At 44.0% G+C, this 26,083-nt stretch overlaps 1 protein-coding gene across 2 annotated transcripts in view; it reads left to right on the top strand.

Moving 5' to 3' along the window:
- Positions 1–26,083, top strand: part of adamts17 (ADAM metallopeptidase with thrombospondin type 1 motif, 17) — a 104,883-nt gene that overhangs the window by 14,451 nt on the left and 64,349 nt on the right. For both annotated transcript variants that reach the window (XM_080437812.1, XM_080437811.1), the window contains exons 5-9: positions 1,193–1,276; positions 2,418–2,575; positions 6,495–6,538; positions 21,504–21,609; positions 24,867–25,007. In XM_080437812.1, coding sequence (XP_080293938.1) covers positions 1,193–1,276; positions 2,418–2,575; positions 6,495–6,538; positions 21,504–21,609; positions 24,867–25,007 — 533 coding nt within the window. The remainder of the gene's footprint in view (positions 1–1,192; positions 1,277–2,417; positions 2,576–6,494; positions 6,539–21,503; positions 21,610–24,866; positions 25,008–26,083) is intronic.

Here is a 26,083-nt window from a genome sequence, read left to right as displayed (position 1 = left end):
CTTCGTGGTTACACTTGGTACACACCTATTTCAGACCACATCACTTCTCGGCATAGTCAATGCACTGAACCTTGCCGCTTTCTTTAAGTGAGGAAGTGGCAATACCGCTGCTGGTGTGTATTCTTCCAAATGCTTTACTATTGCTTGGAGACGAGCAAAAACCTTTGGACACATCCAAGTGGCCGTTGTTTGGTTATCTTGTAGCATAGGCTCAAAAGGTTGACTATCATCAACCTGTTCAGCATCTAACTTTAGTTAAGGATGGAAGGGGTCAGGGAAAAGAAGATGATAATAAGCCACAGAAATATACACTCAATATATATTTTCTTAACATAGTTATACATTATAGCTAGCTAGCTAACAGCTCTCCAATAAAGTAGCCTTTTTATTTGGTAACCAGGAAATGGAAATTAAGTTCATATAGGTTGGAACATTCACTGTTTGTTGTGCTACTGCTATTGTTGTCATTCTGAAACTGATGCTTTCACACACTGAGGACTATCAATGCCATGGTTTGTTAGATCTGGAAAAGTGAAACATTAAAAAACACTAATTGCTTCCACACTTTGTTTTGTCTTTCCCTTAAACTTTAACTTTTCCATTTGACCATTCACTGCCAATCACGTAGATCTACGCGAACCTATTTAAAGCCGCCACGTGCCAATCGCGTAGATCTACGTGAAGTGATTTTTTTCTTCTTTTTTTTCTTTTTTTTCAATTTCACCCAAAGACCAAGGAGATATGATTGTTCAAAGATCTAGACTCCTATCCACTTCCTTGTTAACTTAAAACTTAAACATTCTGTATCTCGGCTCCTGAGTACTTTTTTTTTTTCAATGAAAAACTCTGGCACTGGCTAAAAAAATATGAAAATACCTCTGGCAGTTAATTTAACCTACACTGTAAAATCGTGAGTGTTAAATTAAAGACTGAAATTAAAAATGCAACAAAGATAGATGGCAGACAAACTAGTTTAGAGTTTAGATCCCATAGCCCGAGGTGACGGGACGGTCGTCTGAATGTGTTGCACAAATATTGTCACAAATTAATTTGTGTAAATAAATTGACTGCTGATCTTTGAGAGTGAGAGTGTACAAATGGAACAGTTCCTTTTTTTTACGCTCTCAGAGTTAAACAACACTTTGTATATACGTTATTAACTCCAATAACATGGGCACTTCTTCTCTTGCAGGTCTACAACATGTTCCACCACCAGAGCCTGGGAATCAGGATCAACATACGTGTAACCAAACTGGTGCTGCTTCACACCCGCCCAGTAAGCCTGACCTTTCCCCTTTGACCTCCTCCGTCGCCCTTAGACCCCTCTTTAACTCTCTGATGACCCAAACAACCTGACCGTCAGCAGATGCTGGTCCCACCCAAGCCTGTTCATTATCAGCTTCAGATGCTATCTTATCTGTGTGCAGGGTGCAACATATGTCTTTCTACTGGCCTGTCTACTCAAGCGCAACCCAAAAGAGACAGCCTTAATTGATAAGGAGTGTATAAATTGTGTGTGTGCGCATGGGTGCGTGCGTGCGAGCGTGCGTCCATGCATGTTTGTATGTTGTTTTTGAAACCTCACTCGCTCTGTGGACTAGTTGGTGGTGGCAGGAATTTAAATATTCAGTAGAGTAGAATACCGAAGTCCTGACGTCACCTGTTCATCCCCTCGGTCGTGGAAGTAATTTCTCTATGGAGGATAACATTGGGTGATCTTAGAATCGTCTCATATAAGAATTGTGGTCCAAAAATAAACAAACTGTCCCGGCGATATTGTCGGGGAGGTGGCTCTGTATCGTTTATGATAGTCACTCATATTTGATACAGTCTGTTTCTGGCGAAAATGTAACTAATTTGGCGGTGGTAACGTTAGCGTTTTCTCACCGTCAGTTGATGCTTCATATCCATATGAGTCAAACCGCCGGGATAATTTATTTATTTTTGGAACACAGTTTTTATTTGACGCGATATTAAACGTAAAAGTCTATGGGAAAAATAACTAAAATAACGACTAAAGTGTCATTCTACCGCTTTCCTAGCAACGACAAAGAGAAGAGGAAATCGTTATTTTATATATATCTATATATAAATATATATATATAATAAATATAAAAATAAATATTATAATGTTAATACTAATAATACATTTAAAAAATATGTATTAGCCTACTTTTTACTGTCTATGATATTAGCATTAAGACCCTTTTTAACCCTCAATGGTTCATTTCTGAAAAAGGAGGTTATTGTAAAAAGATTTTCGGGTTCCGACATGTTTGTTTAGAATGAAGAGTGGACAGCGCTGGTGGACCCGGAAGTGACGTCGGACTACAAAATGACGTCAGACTTGATAAACCGAATGATAACAGGCAAAAGGTATGAATGAGTAACTGAACGTTTGCTCTGTGATCTTCTAGGAGAGGTTAAAGGTGAGCCATCATGGGGAGAGATCCCTGGAAAGCTTCTGTCAGTGGCAGTGGCATGAATATGGGGGCCCTCGGTACTTAGGAACCAACCACGTACCTGGAGGAAGGGATGATATCCCCCCTGTGGATACAGCTGTGCTGGTCACTAGGTATGTACCTGGAGCAGTTTTGTTGTTCTGTCTGTCACATACACTTCTGTCATCTTCTGTAAAAGCCCATCCACGAGCGCAGTGAAACCTAGTCCGGCCTGCTGACTTTGTGGAGCACCTATATGGTCTTTTAATCGGCCCTCCAGTCACCCCCACCCCCTACTCCCGCTCTGTCAGCAAGGTCGGTTTGTTCTCGATCCCTTCTCCATCACTCCCAACGAGGCCGCGTCTGGCACTACATGACACATTCCTAATTTAGGATTAGCTATTATTACCTGCTGTAATTCCGGAGAGGAGGTAAAAGGAATCCTTTTGTTTAAATGAGCGCTCATGTAGCCTGTCAGATCCTATCCTGTCTCTTCCAGCCTCCATGAGATGAGGGGGGGTGGGAGTTGGTGGAAAGGTGGAGGGCCCGTACAGAGGGGTCTTTTGTTCCTGAGGTGCTTTGTTGTAAATCTGATCTCCACCCCACCACACACACACACACACACACACACACACACACACACACACACACACACACACACACACACACACACACACACACACACTCACTCACTCACTCACTCACACACACACACACACACACACACACACACACACTCACACACACTCACACTCACACTCACACACTCACACTCACACTCACACTCACACACTCACACACACACACACACACGCATGCCGCCCTCACTGTCATAAGGCCTTCTCAGTGAAGATGGGGAGTATTGGGGATCACATTTTGTCTGAGAGGAGGAGAGGGTGATGATGCCAGCAGAGAAGGGTGACATGGAGACAAATTAAAGCATGTTGTTTTACGCTTGAGTTTCCTCTTGTAAGAGAGAGAGAGAGAGAGAGAGTGTGTGTGTGTGTGTGTGTGTGTGTGTGTGTGTGTGTGTGTGATGTGCATGAATGAATACATATGAGCAAAATACTCTTGTGCACGCACATGTTTGCATGTGTGTTTTCTGTGCTGTACTGCACTGCGAGGTAATGTGGATGTCATGTCTGCAATGTGTCTCTAACAGCTTATTAGCAGCCTCTCAGGACGAGATAGCAGGATATTTGATACTGGAATCTGGCTCTAGATTATTTTTGCACTCCTTAGAAGGTCTGGATACAGAAGAGCTGAAGATAATAGCACCATTATGTAGAGGTGAAAAGTTGCATACGCCTAAGATATTTGACATCAGAATTATTAGACATTTTTGATCTACAAAGTTGGGTATTGTTTCATAATAAGAACTGTCTTTTAGGGCTTCACATTTATTTCTAACAGTGACAAGCTGAGTGAGTTGATTGTAATGACAGGGCTGGTGATGAGCCACTGCTGCAGAAGCAGGCTACTGTAGCTGCAATAGAACAGTCAGGTCAGGGATTACGTGAGGAAATACCTCAGACACATTCAGTGCAGCATGAGGTTATGGTCTGTGGTGTAAGCTACATTAGTCGAAGTCGGACATCAAGGCCATATGGAGGATCCTGTGCACGTGTGTGTGCCTGCGTGTGTTGAGTGAGGCTTTTTAACATTGGAGTTCAAAGGCGGCTTATATTTGGACCCACTATGACCTTCCAGATGGGCTGTTAACTGTGTTTGTTAACCTGGGCAGTTTGAGGGAGGGGCAGTCTTTAAATGCAGCTTCCTCAATAACTTGTCTTTGCATCCCTCTGCAAAGACAAATAGCATGTCCCACCAACATCCCACCAGGATCTTACTTGGCGTAATTGATTGGGGCAATTGGTCCTTGTGTTACAAATGAGATTGGAAAATGGCAGAGAGCCTGTCAGATCATAGCCAGAAAGCTTCATTCTCTAGCTATTTTGTAGAAACTAGCCTCCTTCCCGGACAGTCCCGAAAATGTGACATTTGTCCCGCATGAACCAAACAATGTCCTGCATTTCAATCATGGATATTCTTTTTATGTTCCTTTAATTACTCCATTCCTCTTCGAACTACCGTAGAACTACCGCAACACCCGTGTCAATGCACAGGTGTGGCAAGATGGCTGATTGAAGCTCTTAACGTGAGAAGCAAAATGGACAGAGTCTGACATGGACCGTGTTCTATAGTTATTTTTCCGCACACATCCCGCAGGGGAGACATATCTCAGCCCCAAGATATTATGTCACAACAAAGTGGACACTGGAGCACTGCTCAAGCATACAAGCATGCAACCAAACATATGAATACTTTACATTAAACATCCCGGTCACCAACGTATTCATAGAGATACTGTTTTAATTGATGGATCGTCAGGATTGATCAAGGAACCGCTGCTGATCAAGAGAAAAACTATACAAGTGAAGGAGAAGCTGCATGCCCAGAGTTTACACATCTAATGCTGTCCATTTTCAACGAGAGTGCAAGTTCAAGTAGCTGCCGAAGTAAGAACACATTCATTTACAAGCTTGTTTTAAAAGCAGCGGATCAAAATGCAACAATGTAGGCAACAATGTAAGATTCCATACTATTCACAGCAGGGGAACAAAATGTGCTATTACTGCATATACGAAATCAAGGCATTTAGGCTAATAATAACGGCAATAATAAATCATTATTGTCCGTCTGTCCGTCCGACTGACTCCGTCCACCAACCCCCCCAATCAACCCCCCCCCCCCCACCGCCCATCTCACATTGTCCCACAACAGGGGTTCTTCTGTCCTGCAAATGGAATATTTTGATCACCCTAGTATGATCAGTGAGAAAAAGTTTCACCATTCAGGTCTATAACAGTTTTTCATGATCTACCATATTGACCAGATCTATCGCATCTTTTTCAGTTGAATCTTTTCACTTTTAGTTTTAGTTCACTATAATGGCCTTGCTGTGAATCAACTAAACTGGCACTTGCCACTAGTCTGTTACAATGGTGGTGTGGGAATGGAAGTGGTGTCTATTCTCTGTCCAGTCTGTATGTCCTCCCTAGACACCCCATGCTCATGGTATGCTATGATTAGGACGTGAATGCTGATGACGCACGCACGCACGCACGCACGCACGCACGCACGCACGCACGCACGCACGCACGCACGCACGCAGAACAGAACAGAACAGACAGAGAGGATCAACAGGCAGACAAACAGACAAGCGTGACAAGCAGCTCATGCTAAGGGCTATAGGGCTGCCTGGGTCCCAGATGTTGACGTGCAGCTGTTCACACCTAGCCGAACACCACGAGCAGGCCCGTGGGAAACACTCCTCCTCTGCTGTTGTCGTCGGACCGTTATCGCACACGACAACGTCTACCCAGAGAAACCTATTGCACTCGGGAGCTCCTGCCGCGTTCACTCTCAACGACATGGATTCACGCACGCAAGCTAGTGCACGCACGCACTTTCTCACACACACACACACACAGTTGCTACATGGCAGCCAAACCCTGTAGCGTAGGCTCCATAGCGTTGTGTGAAAAGAAAGCATATCAAATAGTGGGTTGACAGTTTGGACAAAGAGAGGTGTAGTTTCCCATCAGGGGCTGGTGGTGGGAATGAGAGGGCCTGTCACAGCTCTCTGCAGGCTCTGTACCCGGCCACACACTCAGCCCGTTCCCATGGCTACCAGCACAACCAACTCTGGTGTGTGTGTGTGTGTGTGTGTGTGTGTGTGTGTGTGTGTGTGTGTGTGTGTGTGTGTGTGTGTGTGTGTGTGTGTGTGTGTGTGTGTGTGTGTGTGTGTGTGTGTGTGTGTGTGTGTGTGTGTGTGTGTGTGTGTGTGACGGCTGGAACCTATTTCTTAAGTATATACTGTATATATATACAGTATACTATGTGTGTGTGTGTGGGGGGGGGGGGGGTAGTAATACGCTGACATGGCCCAGGTCTTTTAATGAACACAGTAATATAGTATGTGAGGACAAGATGACTTACAGTTATGAGGGGGTGGAGATGACTTAACCTGTTACTCTGCTGTTTCTCCAGGACAGACTTCTGCGTTCACAAAGACGAACCCTGTGATACAGTGGGTGAGTAGTATCATCTCTCTCTCTCTCTCTGTATGCGTGTGTGTGTGTGTGTGTGTGTGTGTGTGTGTGTGTGTGTGCGCGCGCGCGTGCGTGCGTGCGTGCGTGCGTGCGTGCGTGCGTGCGTGCGTGCGTGCGTGCGTGCGTGCGTGCGTGCGTGCGTGCGTGCGTGCGTGCGTGCGTGCGTGCGTGCGTGCGTGCGTGCGTGCGTGCGTGCGTGCGTGCGTGCGTGCGTGCGTGCGTGCGTGCGTGTGTGTGTAGGCCTATGAGTGTGTGAAAATAGGCAGTCTAGGGCCTCTGGTGACCCATAGACATCTGGCTCCTGAAACTGAGAGACAGGTGGCAGTTCAACTCCTCTAGAGTTTCACACACACACACACACACACACACACACACACACACACACACACACACACACACACACACACACACACACACACACACACACACACACACACACACACACACACACACACACACACTCAGAGTCTTGACATTTCACCCCATGGTCTGGGACAGCTAGTGCTACAGTAGAATCAACTTGCAGAGCTGGTAAAGCAGAGATGGGCTGAAGTGTGGCTTCAGAAACATAACATCTTCCTTGATGAAATCACTGGTTCATCTGATAATGTCAAGTTCATATCAACAGCAACACAACAAGGTGCTGGGAAACCACCGTAGTCTCAGTAATTAATGTGTTACGTTACGTACTGTATAGACATAGACCTGTTCTTAAACTGAATCATGATGCTGTCAAGTACTCTGTCACAGTCAGTAGACACATTATGATGTTGCACTGTGCAGAGACACACTGGGTCATGCTTTGAGTCTATGGAATGGCATTCACAGAATGCTGCATCTGTGCTGCCCCAGTCTCCCGGGTGGCCTTGTGTCCCTGAGAAGTGAGAGCCTGTGACACTAGCCCCTTGCCATAGGCCAGGGCCCTTGTCTGCCGGCACACTGCCCCACTAACCTCAGTAACACTCATGGCATGCTGATGCATTGAAGATGGCAAGAGCATGCGACCTCTGCCAGAGTAATAGTGTAATAGTGTGACGTTACTGCCAGCGAAAACGAGCGATTTGACTGACTTTTGAAAAATCATGGAATATTATCCGTGATCGCCGTCCTCATGGAGATCGCACAGGGGTCTCGGGAGTCTCTGAAAAAACATTTTTCCGGTTGCTTTAATCCGTTGCATAGCTGTGGCCAGTTGAATGTGGCTTGTTTTTGCCGTAAAGCAATAGGAACGGAGATAAAGCCATTTTCCCACAGGAAATAAACAGGAAGTAAATGAGACGTCATTTACAGGAAATAAATGAGGTCAATTCCGGGTCTGTCGTCATCTGGCAGTGAAAGCATCATTCATAGGGTAGCGAACAGCGCCATCTGGTGGAAAACCACTGAAAACACAAATCTCGTCAGTGGCAGGCTGTGCCTTGGCAGAATCCGCAGGCAAAGAGTTAAGTGGACACCTATCATAAAAACCGATCTTTTTGTCAACTTTATGAGATACAGTACGTCACAAATCGAGGAAGGTATTATCTCATCTCACTATAGACCTATTTATAGATGTGTGCTGTACCGAAAAAACAAAAGCATTTCATGGGAGTTGCTTAATCCATGAACAATCATTAGTGATCAGTTGACACTGCAGTTGAAAGGGAAACACGGAGCGCTCTTTGTTCGTTGTCTCTATATGGTGTTTATAAAACCTTAACTCTATCTCATTGAGTTGTAGTGTGACTAAATGCTGGAGCAGGACCGTCAGTCATGCAGCCTGCAACAGCCATCAAGATAGAACAGGCTGATTCCAACCCCCAACACTCACACACAACATAACACAACACAACACAACACACGCACGCACATGCGCACACGCACACATACACACCCCTACCCTCCACAGTGGAAACACACCAGTTACATGAGCTCATATGACTTACCATAGTTCGTGGCCCTCACTCACTCATTCAAATGAAAATCCACCCTATGACAGAAGTTACATATTCTATTCCAACAACCATTAGCGGCTCACTCAGTATTTGTGAACATTAAAGGCTCACTGCCAATGCTAATCTGTGATGTCATGAAGGCTGTATTTTCAGTGAGCAAGTTACAAAATGGAAGACTGTGTTCATGCTGTGCCCCTGTATATAATGAAGTACTAATATAGTACTGTCAGTGCATCCCAAAAAGCCAATCCGCCGTTCATTTTGAGTTGCACGGCTTTGGAAGAGATTTGTTAGTGTAATGCTTTGAGGAGACAGAGTTCTAGTGAAGTAAGATCGTCACACACTCCGGCCTCAAAAGATGTATTTGTGCTACTGCCAATATTTCGTCTTATGTCTTCATCAGGGAAAATTATTTAGTGATTTGGACATGAACAGCTCTGGAACCCCCTGAATGAGTCTCTTGTGATGTTATTAAGATACATTACTTGGACCTCCAGAGGTAGTGATTATATAGCTTAGTATGTGTGCAATCTAATCTCACAGCTTTGAATTATGAATCCAACATGAATCTTAGAGAAATCTTTTTGTATGTGTGTGATTGGGTGAGTTGAATGCTTTTGTTGCACAAAAGCATCCGTATACTGAAATAAGTCACCTCTACATTTCAGTAAAATATGATAGCCCTAAATGTAGCCCTGAAACATGACTGTCATATCATGACAGTCATGGTGCTACTTGTTCCTGGTTTTTGATTTTTTTACATTTACAACCAGTACATCTACATAAACGTTAAGATTTCAAATATAAAGTGCTTACCCCAAAGCCATGGATGTAACAAGTTAAAGCGCCCGGGTCTAAGTACCTGTATCTTCCGTATTGCTCAATAAAAAGCATTTTAATCCGATCGGTGGCCATTTTCTCCGAATTTTCTCCATATGCTTTCAACTACGTGTCGGTTGGGAGGTGTATTGCACTCTGATACATTTAAAAAAATTAATTGAAAATGGCCACCGATCGGATTAAAATACTTTTTATTGAACAATACGGAAGATACGGTTACTTAGACCCGGGCGCTTTAACTTGTTACATCTGTGGCTTGGGGGTCACCACTTTATATTTGAAATCTGAACGTTTATGTAGATGTACTGGTTGTAAATTTTCAAAAACCAGGAACAAGTATAGCGCCATGATGCTTGTGACAGACGAGTGTGATGTGAACCATGGCTAATATAAATGTAGATATCATGTCAAAAACTGAAATGTGATTATTGTGTGCATTGTAGGTTCTTACGAAGAGCATTTGTCTTAGTTAAGCAATCTCTCCCCAGAATTATATTTCTATATGCACCAGTGGAATTTGCCCTGGCTTCGGCTTCACCAATGTGTCTGTTTTTTGGTTTGTTTTTGTTTCAGTTGTTGATGTTATTTTCTCAGCTCCTCGTCTTAAAAAAAGTGATCTATGTAGCCCCATTCTTGGTGGTTTAAGAATTGTTTTTTCTCTACGAACATCTCCACCACTGCATTATGTAATGTTGGAACGTTTTCATCAACAATTGTGATTTATGTCTTTGGAAGTCAAGAGAATTGGCCTTGCTCCCATAAAAGCCGAATCATTTTTCTCTCTTTGCGCCGTTTCCCCATTTTACCACATTTTTGTTGTTGTTGTCGTTGTTTTTCCTTATAGACCAGTAAATAAGAGTGGTAAAGTCAATATGAGATTGAGTCAGTCCTGCATTGTGTTGCCATATATCTCAGTTCCTCTGAGAGCAATATTAGGGCTGGGCCGGGCTTTTCCTGTGGCTGTGTGGCTGTCATTTGAGCCTTTTAAACTGAAGCCTTTGAACAGGGTCCAGTGAAGCTGCTGATTTCCACAGGATGAGGAATTCCCCCTCTGAAACATCAGGAAGAGGAGCGTCCCTCTTGGGAGTCTGGCTGCTTCGTGTCTCAGCCAGCATCAGAGGCTGAAATTAGAGCGGGCCCTCACCACTTCTAATTTATGAGGAGGATCTCCTTCTGAAAGGCTTAGATTGTGCAGAGCGATAAGTCCACCTGGCAAGTGTGTGCAGGCTTACAGTATGCTGTGTGTGTGTGCGTAGCTGAGCGTGCATGCATATGTGCGTGTGTGTTTATATTTGTACTCATGTACAGTACTTGCCTGTGTGTGTACTGTAGGTGTGGGCCTCTGTGTGTGTGTGTGGTTTTGTGTGGTTGTGTGCATTTGCATCATTTGTGTGTGTGTGTGGGTGTGTGTGTGTGTGTGTGTGTGTGTGTGTGTGTGTGTGTGTGTGTGTGTGTGTGTGTGTGTGTGTGTGTGTGTGTGTGTGTGTGTGTGTGTGTGTGTGTGTGTGTGTGTGTGTGTGTGTGTGTGTGTGTGTGTGTGTGTGTGTGTGTGTGTGTGTGTGACTGACAGTGTTGGATTGATTGTGGGTGCAGGAGGACATATTGTATCTGGCTTCCTTTCCTTTGAAGAGGCCCCATAGTTTCAATTGCTCCTCTGCTGCCTGGAGCCATGGTTGTAGCTTTGCATCAGATCCAACAGTAAGCTCTGTGTGTGTGTGTGTGTGTGTGTGTGTGTGTGCATATCTGCTGTGTGAGTGAAGTAAGGGTCATAGAATTAGCTGAATGGACTGAATTTGAACGAACGCACGCACGCACGCACGCACACACACACACACACACACACACACACACACACACACACACACACACACACACACACTCAGCTATGTCACAGGTACGAGGGTCTTTGTCTTGTCCAGTTAGCAGAGGCACAAATGTGGGTGATATTTCCTACCTGATGCTCACTGAACCCTCTCACCATAGCCTTGTTGACCTATAGGAGTGCGGAAAGAGCGTTTCCCCTGAGTCTTGCTGTAGACACCCCCCTCGCCTTTGAGCAGCAGGTTCTGACATGGCGGTGGTGTGTTTATTCACAAAGACTGGCTCTTTGTCTCTCTCCCCAGTACAGCCTAAACCCCTGAAACATACACGCACGCACACACGCACGCACGCACGCACGCATGCACGCACACACGCACGTGCACACACACACACACACACACACACACACACACACACACACACACACACACACACACACACACACACACACACACACACACACACACACACACACACACACACACACACACACACACACACACACACACACACACAGACCAGGTTAATGTGATAGGCTTTCATACTATAGCGATCTGTTGTGTGTTTGATAGGGCTATAGGTAATGTACACTGTAAACGGAACTGTCACCTGCTCATGCATCCTTAGCCAAGTGTGCACAAAGATATCATTCTCATTGCTATATCTTCTAAAAGTGTATGCATGTATATTGTAAACATGATGCTTATTTCTAGATAACGTTAAAAGCAAAATTGAACATTCTAATGAGTGGAAAATCAAGTAGATGAACCGCTGCGTTTGACATGAACATGTAACATGTAATAATGTATTACTGTAGTAATCGTCATAAAATGATGCTCTGTGCTGGAAATAGCAGACCTAAAAGCTCCCAAAGCAATTTGATAAAGAAATCTAATTCAGGCGTGACCTCTGCCTGAGGCAGAGAGGGGTGTATTTGTGTAGCCTGTCTTCCTTTAGCTCTACCTTTTTCCATACTTTGTCATATCAGTAAAAACAGCACAGTCAGCAGTGGACAGTTTAGCCTCATTTATAATTTGCACACCAGTGACATTCATCGAAAATAGCTGATGTAGAAGCTCACAAAGCTTCGCACCACGGCACATTGTGAGCTTGTAGATTGTCTATTTCTGTTGCACAACACACATTACACAAGTACGCAACCAATTATAAAACAGGAATTTACTTTCCTCTAAGATGGACCATTTTTGGAAAGGAATATAAAGTGCTTCTTCAAAAGCTAAAAATGCATCATGCAGGCAATGATCTGCATTATACTCTACGAACGGCGCTATACTGTACGAACGGTACTAAACGGTTTGATTCTTACCTTTCTGTTTGGCCCTATTTTCTTCCAATAGCAGATCTTCAAGGACGTGTCAGGAAGCATTACCAGTGGGCTCTGCTTTCTCTAAGAGTTCTGTTTTCCCCTGGGGGAGATTAATATATACATACAGTGACGTTTCGAGGTAAAAGTCAACACATCAATGTCACTGAGCGCTTATGCAGTTGATCATGAAGGAGGCAGTGAGTAAATAGAGGAGGTGATTCATTCAGGAAGTGTGTGATCATAAGTAATGATGAACAGACAACATTATGGTGGCTGTGCAGTTAGTGCAGTCTTTATACTAAAATGGGTTTTAACACTAAATAGAAGCAAGTAGCTTGCTAATGGGGGCATGTTAGGTTATGGTTATGGTCACTCTCGGCCTGCTCTACATGTAAAGTGACTCGAGATATGTTTTTGGAACTATCTAAATCAAATTGATTGATTGATTGATTGAAGTTGTTGTTTGTTGTTTGTGGTATTTAGTGGTGTGCTGTATTAGATCTTCTGATGCCCATATGGACAGTTGCGGTTTTCTCAGAAGGCAGGAAACTGGCTTAAGATGATTATTCAATCGACCACTCAATAGCACAAATTGATAGAGCTCAACAGTGAGTTTCCAGAAGTGAAAATGTCATTCATATTCTGAATAGAGGATTTTGATTATTAACCATGATGTCGTAACCATCCAAGGTAAGCTTAGAATGAGCTATGACATTGTGAAACCATGGTACGGTATATCCTTTAGAAGCCACAAGTCTCTGTAAGATAAAACCTTGTTTTATGAAAAACCTTTTATTTGCAATATCATGGAGAAGTACTACGCTACCCACAATCCTAACCCCCCCCCCCCACACACACACACAGATAAAGAGAGAGAGAGACAACAGAGCTGGTGCAAAGTTATAAAGGACTTTGATGTAAACGCATAGCAAGCAGCAGACCCACTAAGGCTAGACCCACAGAGCCTATATGGACTTGGTGCACCAATATATAATGTATATGTGTGTGGTCAATACTGTAAAGCACAGAAGCGTTAATTACAAAACAGTCTCAATTGTTACAGCAACAACCCACAGTAGCACTCGGCATGCTACAGTGACATAATGACCAATCGGTAGACAGGGACCTTTATAGAGTTACGTGGCTGTTCTCATGCATTTTTCTCCTCAGTGGGTTATCTTCAAATTTATTGAAGCAGATTTTTTACTTTTCCCAATCTTAAACTGTTTATTAGCATTTCTTCCACACCCACAGACTATGGGATCTATAGTGCCTGTTACCGTCCGAAGTCTTAAGTCTTTGCATAGTTTGAGTGAATACATCCCTGGGTATGAACTAATAATAATAATGGCAAAGGTTAAATTCAAGAAGGAGCAAGTCAAGCTATCGTTAGATTGGAAGTCATTGGAAAAGTATCATTCAAAATGGTTTATGGGATGAGCACTTCCATCACTCTTAAAATAAGTATGTGCGCAGTGTTGTACCTTTGCCTTTTTTACATCAATCAATATCAAATTATTTATGGTAACATTTCATGTTGTTGTTGGTTGGCTTGGTTCCAGGCTTAAAACTCTTTATAAGGAGTTTCATAAATATCTAGAGTAGTAAAGTAATGGGAAATTCACTTCTGGAAATCGAGCTGTTCAAAAAAAGTGGGCATTCACTGTTGAGCTCTAGAGCAAACATCATTCACACATGCATTTATATGTTGTAATGAACCCTGCTTAGCTCACCACCACGCTGCTCTCCTACTGCTGTTGTTGTGCTTTATTCACCCACCTCCTCCCCAGTTCCACCTGCTTACAGTAGATCTGCTTGCATGTACCATTGTGGGATTATGTTACTCCTAACAAAAAAAGTAAAGTTTTTGCAGCACACGCATGTAACAACTAGTCATAGAAACAGATCCAGTCCTCCAAAACCAAACTTATAGACATGTCATAACCATCAATAAACCTGTTATATCAATTTGTAAGTTGTCCTGGCTGAATTGCACTCAAAGAGTGAAATACGTTGTATTAAGTATTCCTGCAGTTTGACTAAGTATACAGCTAGACCAGATGAGGTGCAATCTACTCGAAGCCAAACTATTAATCATATGAGAGTATAATAAATTACTCTCAATGTCAATTGACTGTCCTATGATGGACTAAACCTTTTGGAACTCAATGTACTCTCCTGTGTGGCGAAGACAGCCATCTGGCAAATGTAGTCTAGAACAAGCCATATGCTGTTTGAAAATAATACAGTTCGATCCACATCTGTAGGGTTTGGAAAATAAGGTCAATTGTTTTTAGAATTTAGCAGTGAAAGACCATATAGGACCTCATAACATGCAGGGTAATTAACAAGACAATGCCAGATACCCTTACTGTAGGCATATGCAATACAGTATGCCATATGCAGTACTACAACATTTACATCCCTGTGTCGGTAGCATAGGCTTTTCTTTTTTAATTTCTTCCATTTTCTTTCCCTGCTGGAGGTGAGCAAAGCAGCTGTTTCCAGGCCTGCTTGTCTTTATCGGGCCCGCCTTAGCACGGCTTCCCACACATTATCACATTTTTATCAGCATGCACATAGCTGTGATGTCATGGAAGCTGTGACAGACGGAGACAGCGCGCGCCAGTGTGACTGCGACAAGCGGGGCAGCTCCGGGCCATGCCTGGCCCGGTTGCTCTCTACTGCACCATAATACTCTGGACGTGCTAATCTTCCCACAGCCCAGCACAATGAGAACACTCCTGCTCTTTGTGCTAGCTGGCCCAAAGTGTGTGACCCACTTTGAGCCACACTATAATCACAGGGCTCATAAAAAAGTCCTGTTCCACACCCCCCCCCCCCCCCACCCCCCCCCCCTCTCTCTCTCTCTCTCTCTCTCTCTCTCTCTCTCTCTCTCTCTCTTCCTCTATCTACTTCTGCACCTTTCCCTCTTTGTCCCACGCCAGAGTCAGCGTTTTCTCCCCCAAACAAATGTTTGGATTTAGTTTTTGAGGGGATTTGGTATTTCTTTGCCTGCCCAGACATAACTTTCACAGCCTCAGGTTAAAGGGAGGGGAACGGGGAGGTAACGGTTGGTTTATTCTATTCTTTATTTTCTTATTGGCTGCTATCAAAGCAGCGGGACCCCCCAGCTCTCCCGCCGGAGCCCGACTGGAACGGAGAGGGAGAACAAAACACAAGGTGGATGAAAGCAAGCGAGATATATGAGAATGATGAGAGCGTGAGAGACGGATAAAGCTGAGAGAAAGAGACAGAGAGAGAGAGAGAGAGAGAGAGGGAGCGAGAGGCAGGCAGGCAGGCAGGCAGTGATGGTGGAATGGGTGTGTGAGTTGGAGGGGGTAGTTGAAGTAATATCCTGGTAGTAGTGGTATCCTATTTCCTGTGTTTGGTTTACTGGCCCAGAGATGAGAGGGGGAATGTATGTACGGTGAAGCTGTTGACTCGTCGTCAGGGGTGATGAGCTGCGTGGGAGGTGACACCACACCAATCAGCTGATTCACACTTAGCCGGGGAAGAGTGTGTGTGTGCGTTCGTGTGTGTGTTTGTGTCTGTGTCTGTGTACTGTTCGTTGAAGTGTGACTGTGTATGGAGAAGGACGGGGAAATCAAAGGATGGGCGGTGTTTGTGTGCGTGCATGTGTGTGTTATGCGCAAGTGTTTCATGGGTGTATGTATGGAGGGATTGGGGTTGGGGTCATAGTCAGGGCAGCAGGGTCAGTCCAGGATACACAAATGTGTGTGTGTGTGTGCGTGTGTGTGGGTCTATGTGTTTGTGTCACTGTGCTCGCTCGGTGCGTATGTTCGTGCACATCAGGCTGAACAAAGCGGTTCCTCCGGTCCAGCCGCCCTCGGGCCCTGGCCCCGCTTATAAACAGGGGAGTGCTTGTGAGTTTAGAGGCCTGATCAGGCTTTGCCACCTCTTTTGAGGCTGTCTGACTGGATGTAGCCACCAGCTCTGTGAGCGGCCACATCCCTGTTTGATCAGCCAGCTAGCCACTAACGCTGAGTCAAATCTGTGCACTGATAAACGCTGAGCTGTGGATCATGGCCTTTTGTCCTGGGGCTTTAGCTTCAGAAGTGCTGGCTTCGACGGATCTTTGAAGCTGCAAAAAAAGAAAAAGAAAAATCTCATCCATGCATTACCTCACTGTGCCGCTACTTATTACCAGTGACATTTGTGTTCAGATGAGTGACTCCACTGAGTTTACAGGTCCAATATGGTAATTGGAGGTTTGTGTTACCTTTGACTGAATACCGGATAGCATTCATTTATTGCATTGATCGGCTACTTGGCCACTGGCTCAACTGCGGGGTCTTCAGGGTGTTTTGAGGTCAGTTACAGTAAGTCAGCTGGCTTCGTAGCTACAATAGCAGGAACCACTGGCACAGGGCATCAACACAGCCAGAATGTTCTGAGATGGAAACAAAAGTCTGTCAAAAACCCAGGCGGTCACGCAGCCAAGCTCTCTCTTTTCGTCTTAACACTCATTAAGTCTGCCCATTACACATAGCTCCCCTGTGTGCTTTCTCATTACCGTGGGTTTCCCCTTCTAAACTAATAAGTAGCCCATGTAAACAGCCGTTTAAATACAATCTCATGCAGAGCACGTGAAAACACACACAAAAGTGTACCTTTTGCTGCCGTTTTTATTTGCATGAATCCGTCAAGGATTCTTTCCTATAATCCTGGCAGATGATAGACATTATACACTCATAATTGCAGCCTCTGACTAAGCATGCGTGGTTGTAAAACACAGTTGTACCATCGAACATATAAGAATGCAGGCCAACATCTGTTTTCATCAGCCCAAAATGTTTCCAGTGAAGAGGGGCTTTGCCTCAGCCCCATCCAATCCCCAGCCGCCATGTTTGGATCTTTGCTAAATGGATCCATACCGTACGATAGTGAGATGAGAGCAGCAAAAGAGCTCTGAAGGATCTCTGTAGGAAAAGAAAATGTATTTGCCAAGAGGTTATAATATTGTAACCGTACTGTAACTGATAAGTCATCTGTGGACTGGAAGCACATAAGCCCTAAACTGACATGAAGTTTTGCTCTGATTTGTTGACACTGTCGTCAGAGTCCATGAGCTGTTGGTGAAGAGCACCTTGTTAAATTGAAGTCTGAAAGTCCTGTCCATCCACAACGGCAGACAGAGTCCTTTCATCAGTCACCATATCACTTGCTCTCTGACTGTGCTGTATATTTGCTCTCCAGGCACATTCTATTTCATTAAGACATCTGCCCAGTCTCTGTCTGTCTTTCTCTCTCACTCCCACCCCTGCTCTCTCTCTTGCTCACTCTCTGCCCACACTCTCTTTCATTGTGTTTGTCTTAGCATATTGCATCTCCCACTCTGTCCACTAGTGCTGTGTCTGGCTGACAGAGGCTGCACAAGGCCTAAGGTGTGAGTGGAATAAGAAATGACAAGTGAAAGTCACTGTGAAACAGAAGCACTGAATGGAAAGCTCAGTTTAAAACAGAGTATTAAAGACTGGAGCCTCCGGTGCAGTCACAAGGGGGGGGAATGGAAAGTGGAATAGAAAGACTGTCTTTACTGTGCACATACAATGCAGAGTGCAGACATGTTCATACCATAGACTGTATAAATGGTTCACACACACACACACACACACACACACACACACACACACACACACACACACACACACACACACACACACACACACACACACACACACACACACACACACACACACACACACACACACACACGCACATATACAATATGGCGATATGTACAGCAGGTTTTTGTAAGGGTTTTCTTTGAAAAGTTGTACTGCCATTGTGCCATATGCTTCATAAAGAGGAAATCTGTAAAGCTCTTAAAGGAGTAGTTCACCCCAAAAAATACTTATTTTCTATAAATTGCACACCCCATGAAGCCTTGAATTCATGGATTTATTTTTGTTTTTGTGGCATTCCTAAGCCAATAATTTGATGACCGTCTCCTACCGGCTAATGTATCCGGTAGGAGACACAAAGTAGATTATTTGTGTCTCCTACCGGATACACACCCGTCATCAAATTATTGGCTTAGGAATGCCACAAAAACAAAAATAAATCCATGAATTCAAGGCTTCATGGGGTGTGCAATTGATAGAAAATAAGATTTATTTTGGGTGAACTCCTCCTTTAAATAATATTTCAATTAACTATACAGGAGGGATCTGAAGATGACAGAATATTTATATGCTATATTCCTATGGCCTATTCCTATAATATAAAGTTCTCTGTAATCAACAATGTGTGGTTGTTAATTCGGTGTATCAAATATGATTTTTATTACCAATCAATCAAAGGATATGATTTGAAAATGCAAGTTTTGGGGTTTTTGCGTTTCTGCTGGCACTGCACTCGATGCGAGTCGCTTAGCACATGAGGTGCAAAGAGAGAGGTAGAGAGAGAGTGAGAGTGAGAGAGAGAGAGAGAGGCAGACAGAGATGGAGAGAAAAAGAAATGCATTTATCTCTGTATGTAGCTTGCCTACATTCTATCTACTTATGTCTTCAAATGGCCTAGCTGTATTGTTGTGAATCCATGGACTAATGGGGCTTCCAGAGTGCACAGCACAGAGCAAGTTCCCGCACCTCTCATGCTTTAATACGACAAAAGTAACCTAACTGAGAATGAGCATGTGAATATTAAACTGATATGCTAAGATATCAAAGATGTCTCTTTGGCATGAGGAGACTATGGTGATTCTGACCACAGTAACATGGCCACTGCGTTCGGACACCTGTTGTTTCCACGGTAAGCAGAGATCTTTTGTTTCCCCTGTGTCGCCTGATTATATCACTTTATTAATGCTGCTCGCATTATGTTGGAATGCAGTTTTCCTACCAAAATTGGTGTGGATCCCCCCACCCCCAACGCAGTTAGCCCCCCTTGCAACATGTGTTGCCAAAATAGGGCCCTCTTTGTTAATTTGACTGTAAAGAGTGTAAAGATTAATCCAAATGCGTCCATTTGGGTCCAGCACAGTACAGAACAATTCTTGGCCTCTAGAGAGCTAGAGCGAGTACAATATCTTATCTTATTAGAGAGGTCAGTAGGGCAGCTATGTTATCTGGTGTGTTTGACCATAATTTGTTTTTACAAAACCTCACAGTATAATGGCAACCCTTTCACACAGAAATGTGTGTGCACTCATTCTCTCTCTCTCTCTCTCTCTCTCTCTGCACACACGCACGCACGCACGCACGCACGCACGCACGCACGCACGCACGCACGCACGCACGCACGCACGCACGCACGCACGCACGCACGCACGCACGCACGCACGCACGCACGCACGCACGCACGCACGCACGCACGCACGCACGCACGCACGCACGCACACAGAGAGAGAGCACAAGTCCTCCCTGCAGTGACCTCCTCTATGGTCACATTATCAGTGTGAATGCTTGTTCCAATTATGCTTGAAGTTTGTATAATGTATTGCTCCACTTTATCTAATAGTCTAAGCCAGAGGAACAGTCCTCCCTTGGCAGTTATTCTTCCCGTCTTTTACTTATGTCGTATCTTAACAACCTTTGCTTAGGAGCCAATCTCTGAGCATTCAATCACCTCGTGCGCCAATTAAATGAGAATGTTCTGCATTGGCTGATAAAGCCAAAATGTGATCTCCCTGCTATTTGCACACACACACACACACACGCACACACACACACACACAGTCACACACACACAAAAAAAGAATTCCCATCTGGGCCTGATTGCCGTATCCTTGTCAATGATTTAATTTATGCCTGTCTGGATTCAAATGAGCTTCACTGGCCAAGCGCCAGAGGCAGACAGAAAGCAGGTGTGTGTGTGTACCGACACATGGAGAGCGGTACAGTAACACACACTCCAGTGATGTCAGCATGCTTGGCCGACTGGCTGATTGATTGTTTTTTAAACATTTTCGGACACTCTTGTATTACTGTAAGATAATCCACCCAGTAAACCTGTTTTTATATACGTCTAGATGCCAGCAATATCACGCTGGCTGTGTGTCCACTCGAGCTCTAAGCTAAGGCAGCTTCATTCAGGTTTTCAGACTTCTTGAAGTTAAGAGCCATTGTTGTTAAATCTAATGGTTGAGCGGCTGGTCAGAGAGGAATAGCATTCAATTGAAATGTTTATATCATGTTATTTCTGTTGCCCACCTACCACTACACTCGAATTCTTTTAAACTCCAAAGGCCAGCCTAAAAACCCTCCTATAGGTGCTCTACTCATCTGTGCCAACTTTTCCAATTAATTCTCTGTAGAGCAGCTCCAGACGTCACAGGTTGGAGTCTTAGTTCTCCTGTTTCTGACTTTCACAGAGAGAATTGTTCCTATTTATGAATATATTTGACTGAGTCATAACTATAGCAATAACATAGTATATGTATTCTTACTTTGAATGAATGAATGTCTGTGCTGCAGAATGTTTTGTATCTAAAACATATCGTTCTCGCTGAAGATCAACTAAATGAACCCATGAGAGTCTCCAATCATAATTGATTGAATGAAACTTATATTATTAATGATGTTGATAAGTATCTATGCATACAATCAAACATAAAGTTGCTTCCTTGCATTAAGAAAAGTGAGGCTGTTCCAGGAAGTGAGCAGTTCATGTATTGGGTCAGTATGGCAAATTCTTGAGGAGTAAGTGGCTTGGAGTAAAACAAAAACACAACAACATGCCTGAATGGAGTCTTTGGCTGCATTGTCATTCTCCAGTCTAATGAACTATGACATTGTGTTGACCTTGAGAGAGTTGTGTTCTCGAATTCTAATGTGTTTTATTCAAAGTGGAAAGACATCCATTCCACAGCAATTTCTCAATGCCATAGTCACCGGTGCACATTACCAGTACTATACTGATGTATTTCAATGCATCACAATTATTACTTCCTTGTTGTAATCATTTTTGGAATCTTTGTAATGTTTTGAGAATAGACAAAGGAGTCTTTGCCAATTAGTCTGTGACTAATTGTCATCTCATACCGCTCTGTCTCTTTCAGGTATTGCGTATCTTGGAGGTGTGTGCAGTGCCAAGAGGAAGTGTGTGTTAGCAGAGGACAATGGACTCAACTTGGCCTTCACCATTGCTCATGAACTGGGACACAAGTATGATACCTGCTCACTCTGTGACTTCATTGCCAATTGTTTTATCATATTGTTATAGCATTGCTTTTTATTATGTATTATTCATATGTTCTATACTTTTTTTGTGTGGGTGGGGGGTGTCTGTTCTCATTAGCTCATTAAATTGTAAATGTACTGCCTTCATTGTATATTATTGACTTTAAGTTACCGAATTATGATAAAAGTTGCATGCAGCACTTTTGCACGTTGGTGGCCTTCATAGCAGTGTGCTAAGTATTTTAAATTTCAGCCAGAAACCAAACAATGGTTCTATATACTCTCAGTTGTGTTTTGCGCCATGCTAATTATGCTACGGCATCATGGATGATTTTAGCCACTTGGCACGCCTGACTGCAGGAGCTCATATAAGCAAATCTCACAGCCTTTCACGCTAGAGGCAATGGACTGATCCTTACTTGCACAGCTCTGTGTTTGAGAGTGATAAACCAATTGAATTTGTAGGTATAAAAATGTTAATGCTGCTTTAAATTGTTTTCTGGTATAATCAGTGGTATTGTTCCCTACAACGTAACGAGAGCAGCCAAGCTCTCAGTCTTATTATTTCTTCACTCAGTGTTGTGGAGCCTCAGCAAGGTGTCTAATGCTGGGGGCTGCTATTACAGCACTCCTCACATAAAGCCCTCATTGACAGAGCAGCCACACAGAGCTAATGCCAGAATTCACCTGGAAATAATGCCAATGTGTATTAGCCCTTGCAGTAGCTTTGTGGTGGTGCCAGCTCCCTCAGGAGTTATCACAGTTTTCATCGGGCAGCTCTGCTCCTGGCTTTAAGGGCCGGGGAAAGGTAACAAGCTGGCACAGAGTGTGCCCGTCTGCTGCCCAGCCACATATGTGTGTGTGCACACACACTCCAAACAAACTGCGAGTGTGATTATTGAAGTAGCACCAGATGAGAACACACACACACACACACACGCACGCGCACACACACACACACACACACACACGCACACGCACACGCACACACAACCAAGAACAAATCAAGCTTTAAGAATCAGTTGATTGCGTAAGTGCAAGTGTAGGTCATTAGAACTTACAGGCCATGCGCTTCGATTTTTCATTCCATCTCCAAGACGTCAGGCATGGTGTTCACTGATGAGTCTGGTGCTCAAAAGCGGGTCTACTGTATTTTCCAGTGTTCTGGCCACGCCAGACAATCACGCCTGCTCATTCCACAGCAATCTTGAAAGCAAAGTTATATATTTATATATCGATTGATGCTTTTAGATTGAAAAGTGGAAACAACTAACGTAACTGCAGTATGCCCTTTGTGTTCAGCTCTAGTCCGAATTGGCCCAGTGATTTGATCTGTCCCGTTCCATTGGGACTCATGCATTATACCTAACAGTGGACGTGGACAAATACGGGTCCTGATATGTAATTTTATATTGCTTTCATTAAAGTTGGGGAAAAGGAAGAGTCTACACTGGGAGTTTATTAGTTTCTGAGTTGGTGCCTGCAGTGCAGACTGGGATGTTGTTTTTAATTTGCAAATGTAGGTCATGGCTTTGGAGGAAACACACACACACACACACACACAGTCACACAAACTTTGTCCAAATGAAGTCCTCCCTCTTTCCAGACACAGTCCTCTCCCTCTCTCCATCCCCACTCCCCCTCCCCCTCTCTCTCTTTCTTTCTCTCTCTCTCTCTCTCTCTCTCTCTCTCTCTCTCTCTCTCTCTCTCTCTCTCTCTCTCTCTCTCTCTCTCTCTCTCTCTCTCTCTCTCTCTCTCTCTCTCTGTATGCCACTGTCTCTATGCCTTTGTCCTTGCCTTTCTGTCTTCGTTTCTCTCTCTCTCTCTCTCTCTCTCTCTCTCTCTCTCTCTCTCTCTCTCTCTCTCTCTCTCTCTCTCTCTCTCTCTCTCTCTCTCTCTCTATCTCTCTGTATGCCACTGTCTCTATGCCTTTGTCCTTGCCTTTCTGTCTTCGTTCTCTCTCTCTCTCTCTCTCTCTCTCTCTCTCTCTCTCTCTCTCTCTCTCTCTCTCTCTCTCTCTCTCTCTCACACACACATACACACACACGTGGGAGATCTTTTCCTGTCAAAGCTCTGCCTTCAGGCAGGAACTTTCCTGTGTGAATGTGTTGCAGGTGTGTTAAGATGTGCTGCTACAGTACGTAAAGGTTACCAACTGAGTCCTGAGGTTTTGTACAGTGTGAATGTCTTGCAGGTGGGTTAAGGTGTGCTGCTACGTGAAGGTAACTCAGTGTGAATGTGTCCAGGTGTTCTAAGGCAGTGGCTCCCAAACTGGGGAGGGGGGGGGTCCCCACATTATTTTGGGGGGTCCCCAGATGATTAGCTTAATGTGCAACATTGTTTTCTCACTCAACAATGTTGCACATTAGTGCGGTTCAACTTAGGCACACTGCTCATTTGTGAATGTCCTGGAAGTGATTTAAATACTCTAGTTTAAAGGGATATTTCACTTAAAAAAACCCCATCATTTTATCGTCAGGCTTTTGTGGGCCCCCCAGACCGTTTTAATGTTGCTTTTTCGATAACTTTTTTTAAATAATTTTTTATATTTTATTTTGGAAAATGAATACAATAAAAAACTAAATACATGAAAAAAGTAATCAAAAAAACACACCCCCTTCGCGTATTAGAAGGGCAGATTTTGATGAATCTAACATGATAAAAATTGAGTTTGAAGTTATAATGGGTTTGTATGGGAAGGGGGCGTGTCTGATAAAATGAATATCAAATATCTAAATACTGAATCAAGCAACTTAAAAACTGTCTCACAAAAGCCTGAGTAGATGATAAAATGGCCCAAATTTTTTTTTAAAGTGAAATATCCCTTTAAGTGAAAGTGTGGAGTTTTGGAAGTAATTGAGTCATGGACTGGATACATGACACTTGGATTGTACTGTGAGAGTTGTCTTATATACTGTATAACGGCAGAACTATATTTTTGATATAGTCCTGGCCCCCATGAATCTTCAATTCATCAAGTATTGAAATTCTCCCTAAATTCAAGGCTTCATGGGGTGAGTAATTGATTGAAAAAAGTCATTTTGGGGTGAACTATTCCTTTAAGCGATTAACATTGTGTTTCCCTGCAGATAGGGTGGTGCGTCGACCACATATTTGTGTCCTTCCACCATCTGCCCTCAACTCCCTGTCTCTCTGCATTCTCTACTGTAAATAAAGGACAAGAATTGCCTAGAAATAATAGATATATAATAAACATGTTGTGTTTCTGTCTCTGTCTTCAGTATGGGAATGAGTCATGACGATGACCATGCAACCTGTACCGGCCATTCCCACATCATGTCCGGCGAATGGGTGAAAGGCCGAAACCCTAGTGACCTTTCCTGGTCTTCCTGTAGCCGTGACGACCTGGAGAACTTCCTCAGGTGAGAGACTGATCTTCACTGTGAAAAATGAAATGCTGTGGTGGAGATAGAAGATGGTTGACAGTTCAGCTGCATTAACACTCCCACATGGGCGGAGGATTCCAAATCCCCTCCTCTCCTCTCCACTCCCTCTTTCTCTCTTTTCACTTTCTTCTCTCTCTTTTGCTTTCCCCACTCACTTTCTCTCTCTCATTTGCGCACACACACACACCATCAGGCTGCCAAGTGGGCTGTGACTGTCAGAGCATTTCCAGTATGCTGGCAGAGCCCTCGGCAGGGCCCTGTTTAGGCTGCACCATTGGGAGTCTATGGTGGCCTTTTTAACTATAGCATAATGTTAAAAGAGTGGAAAATCCACCTCAGTCTCCATCTGCTCAGCCAAAGGCCACACTATTCCAGCTTCAGATTGTTTTCTTGCAGAGAACGTAATGCAGAAGAGTGAATATGGCTTTTCAGAGTTGCACGCGTGCGTGCACAACGCAGACAAATGCACACAGACACATGCCTGCACGAATGCTCACACAGACACAGACATGCATGTGTGCATGTGCGTGCGTGCGCACACACACACACACACACACACTCGCTCCTCACAGCTCCTCATGCCTATGAGCCAATTATTCCATGGCTTTGATACAGCTTTGTTGGAGCCACTGAGATTGAGACTGAGGCGGCCAACAAAAGGCTGCTTTCGACTATCTGATCTAAGATGAACCCTTGGCCCGTGGTGCAATTGCTTTGACGAAAGGCATCTATAAAAGATGGCATGAAAGATGAGGGCCACTCAGTTCCGCCACTCTCTCTTGTCAAAGACTTTAATCAAGTTGAATGGTTCCTCGTATTCGATGCATTTATCATCAGCCTAGCACATGACACCGGCCAGTTAACTGTTATTCATTGGGGTTGGGTAGAAGGATCCTGTAAATAAACTGGTGTAATTGGATGATAGAGGGTAATGTGTTTCGGCCTGCATCTCATTCCGCCTGGAAATGCTACCACGCCGTGCTATCATCGGGGAAGGTTTAGGTGGCGACAGGAAGAACAGTCAGACAAAGGCACAAACATGCCTCTGCAAT

This window comes from Gymnoscopelus braueri, assembly GCF_963280865.1.
Source record: "Gymnoscopelus braueri genome assembly, chromosome: 1".
Classification (NCBI taxonomy): Eukaryota; Metazoa; Chordata; class Actinopteri; order Myctophiformes; family Myctophidae; genus Gymnoscopelus; species Gymnoscopelus braueri.
Note: the sequence above shows the minus strand (reverse complement) of the source record. Positions and strands in the feature narration are given on the sequence as shown.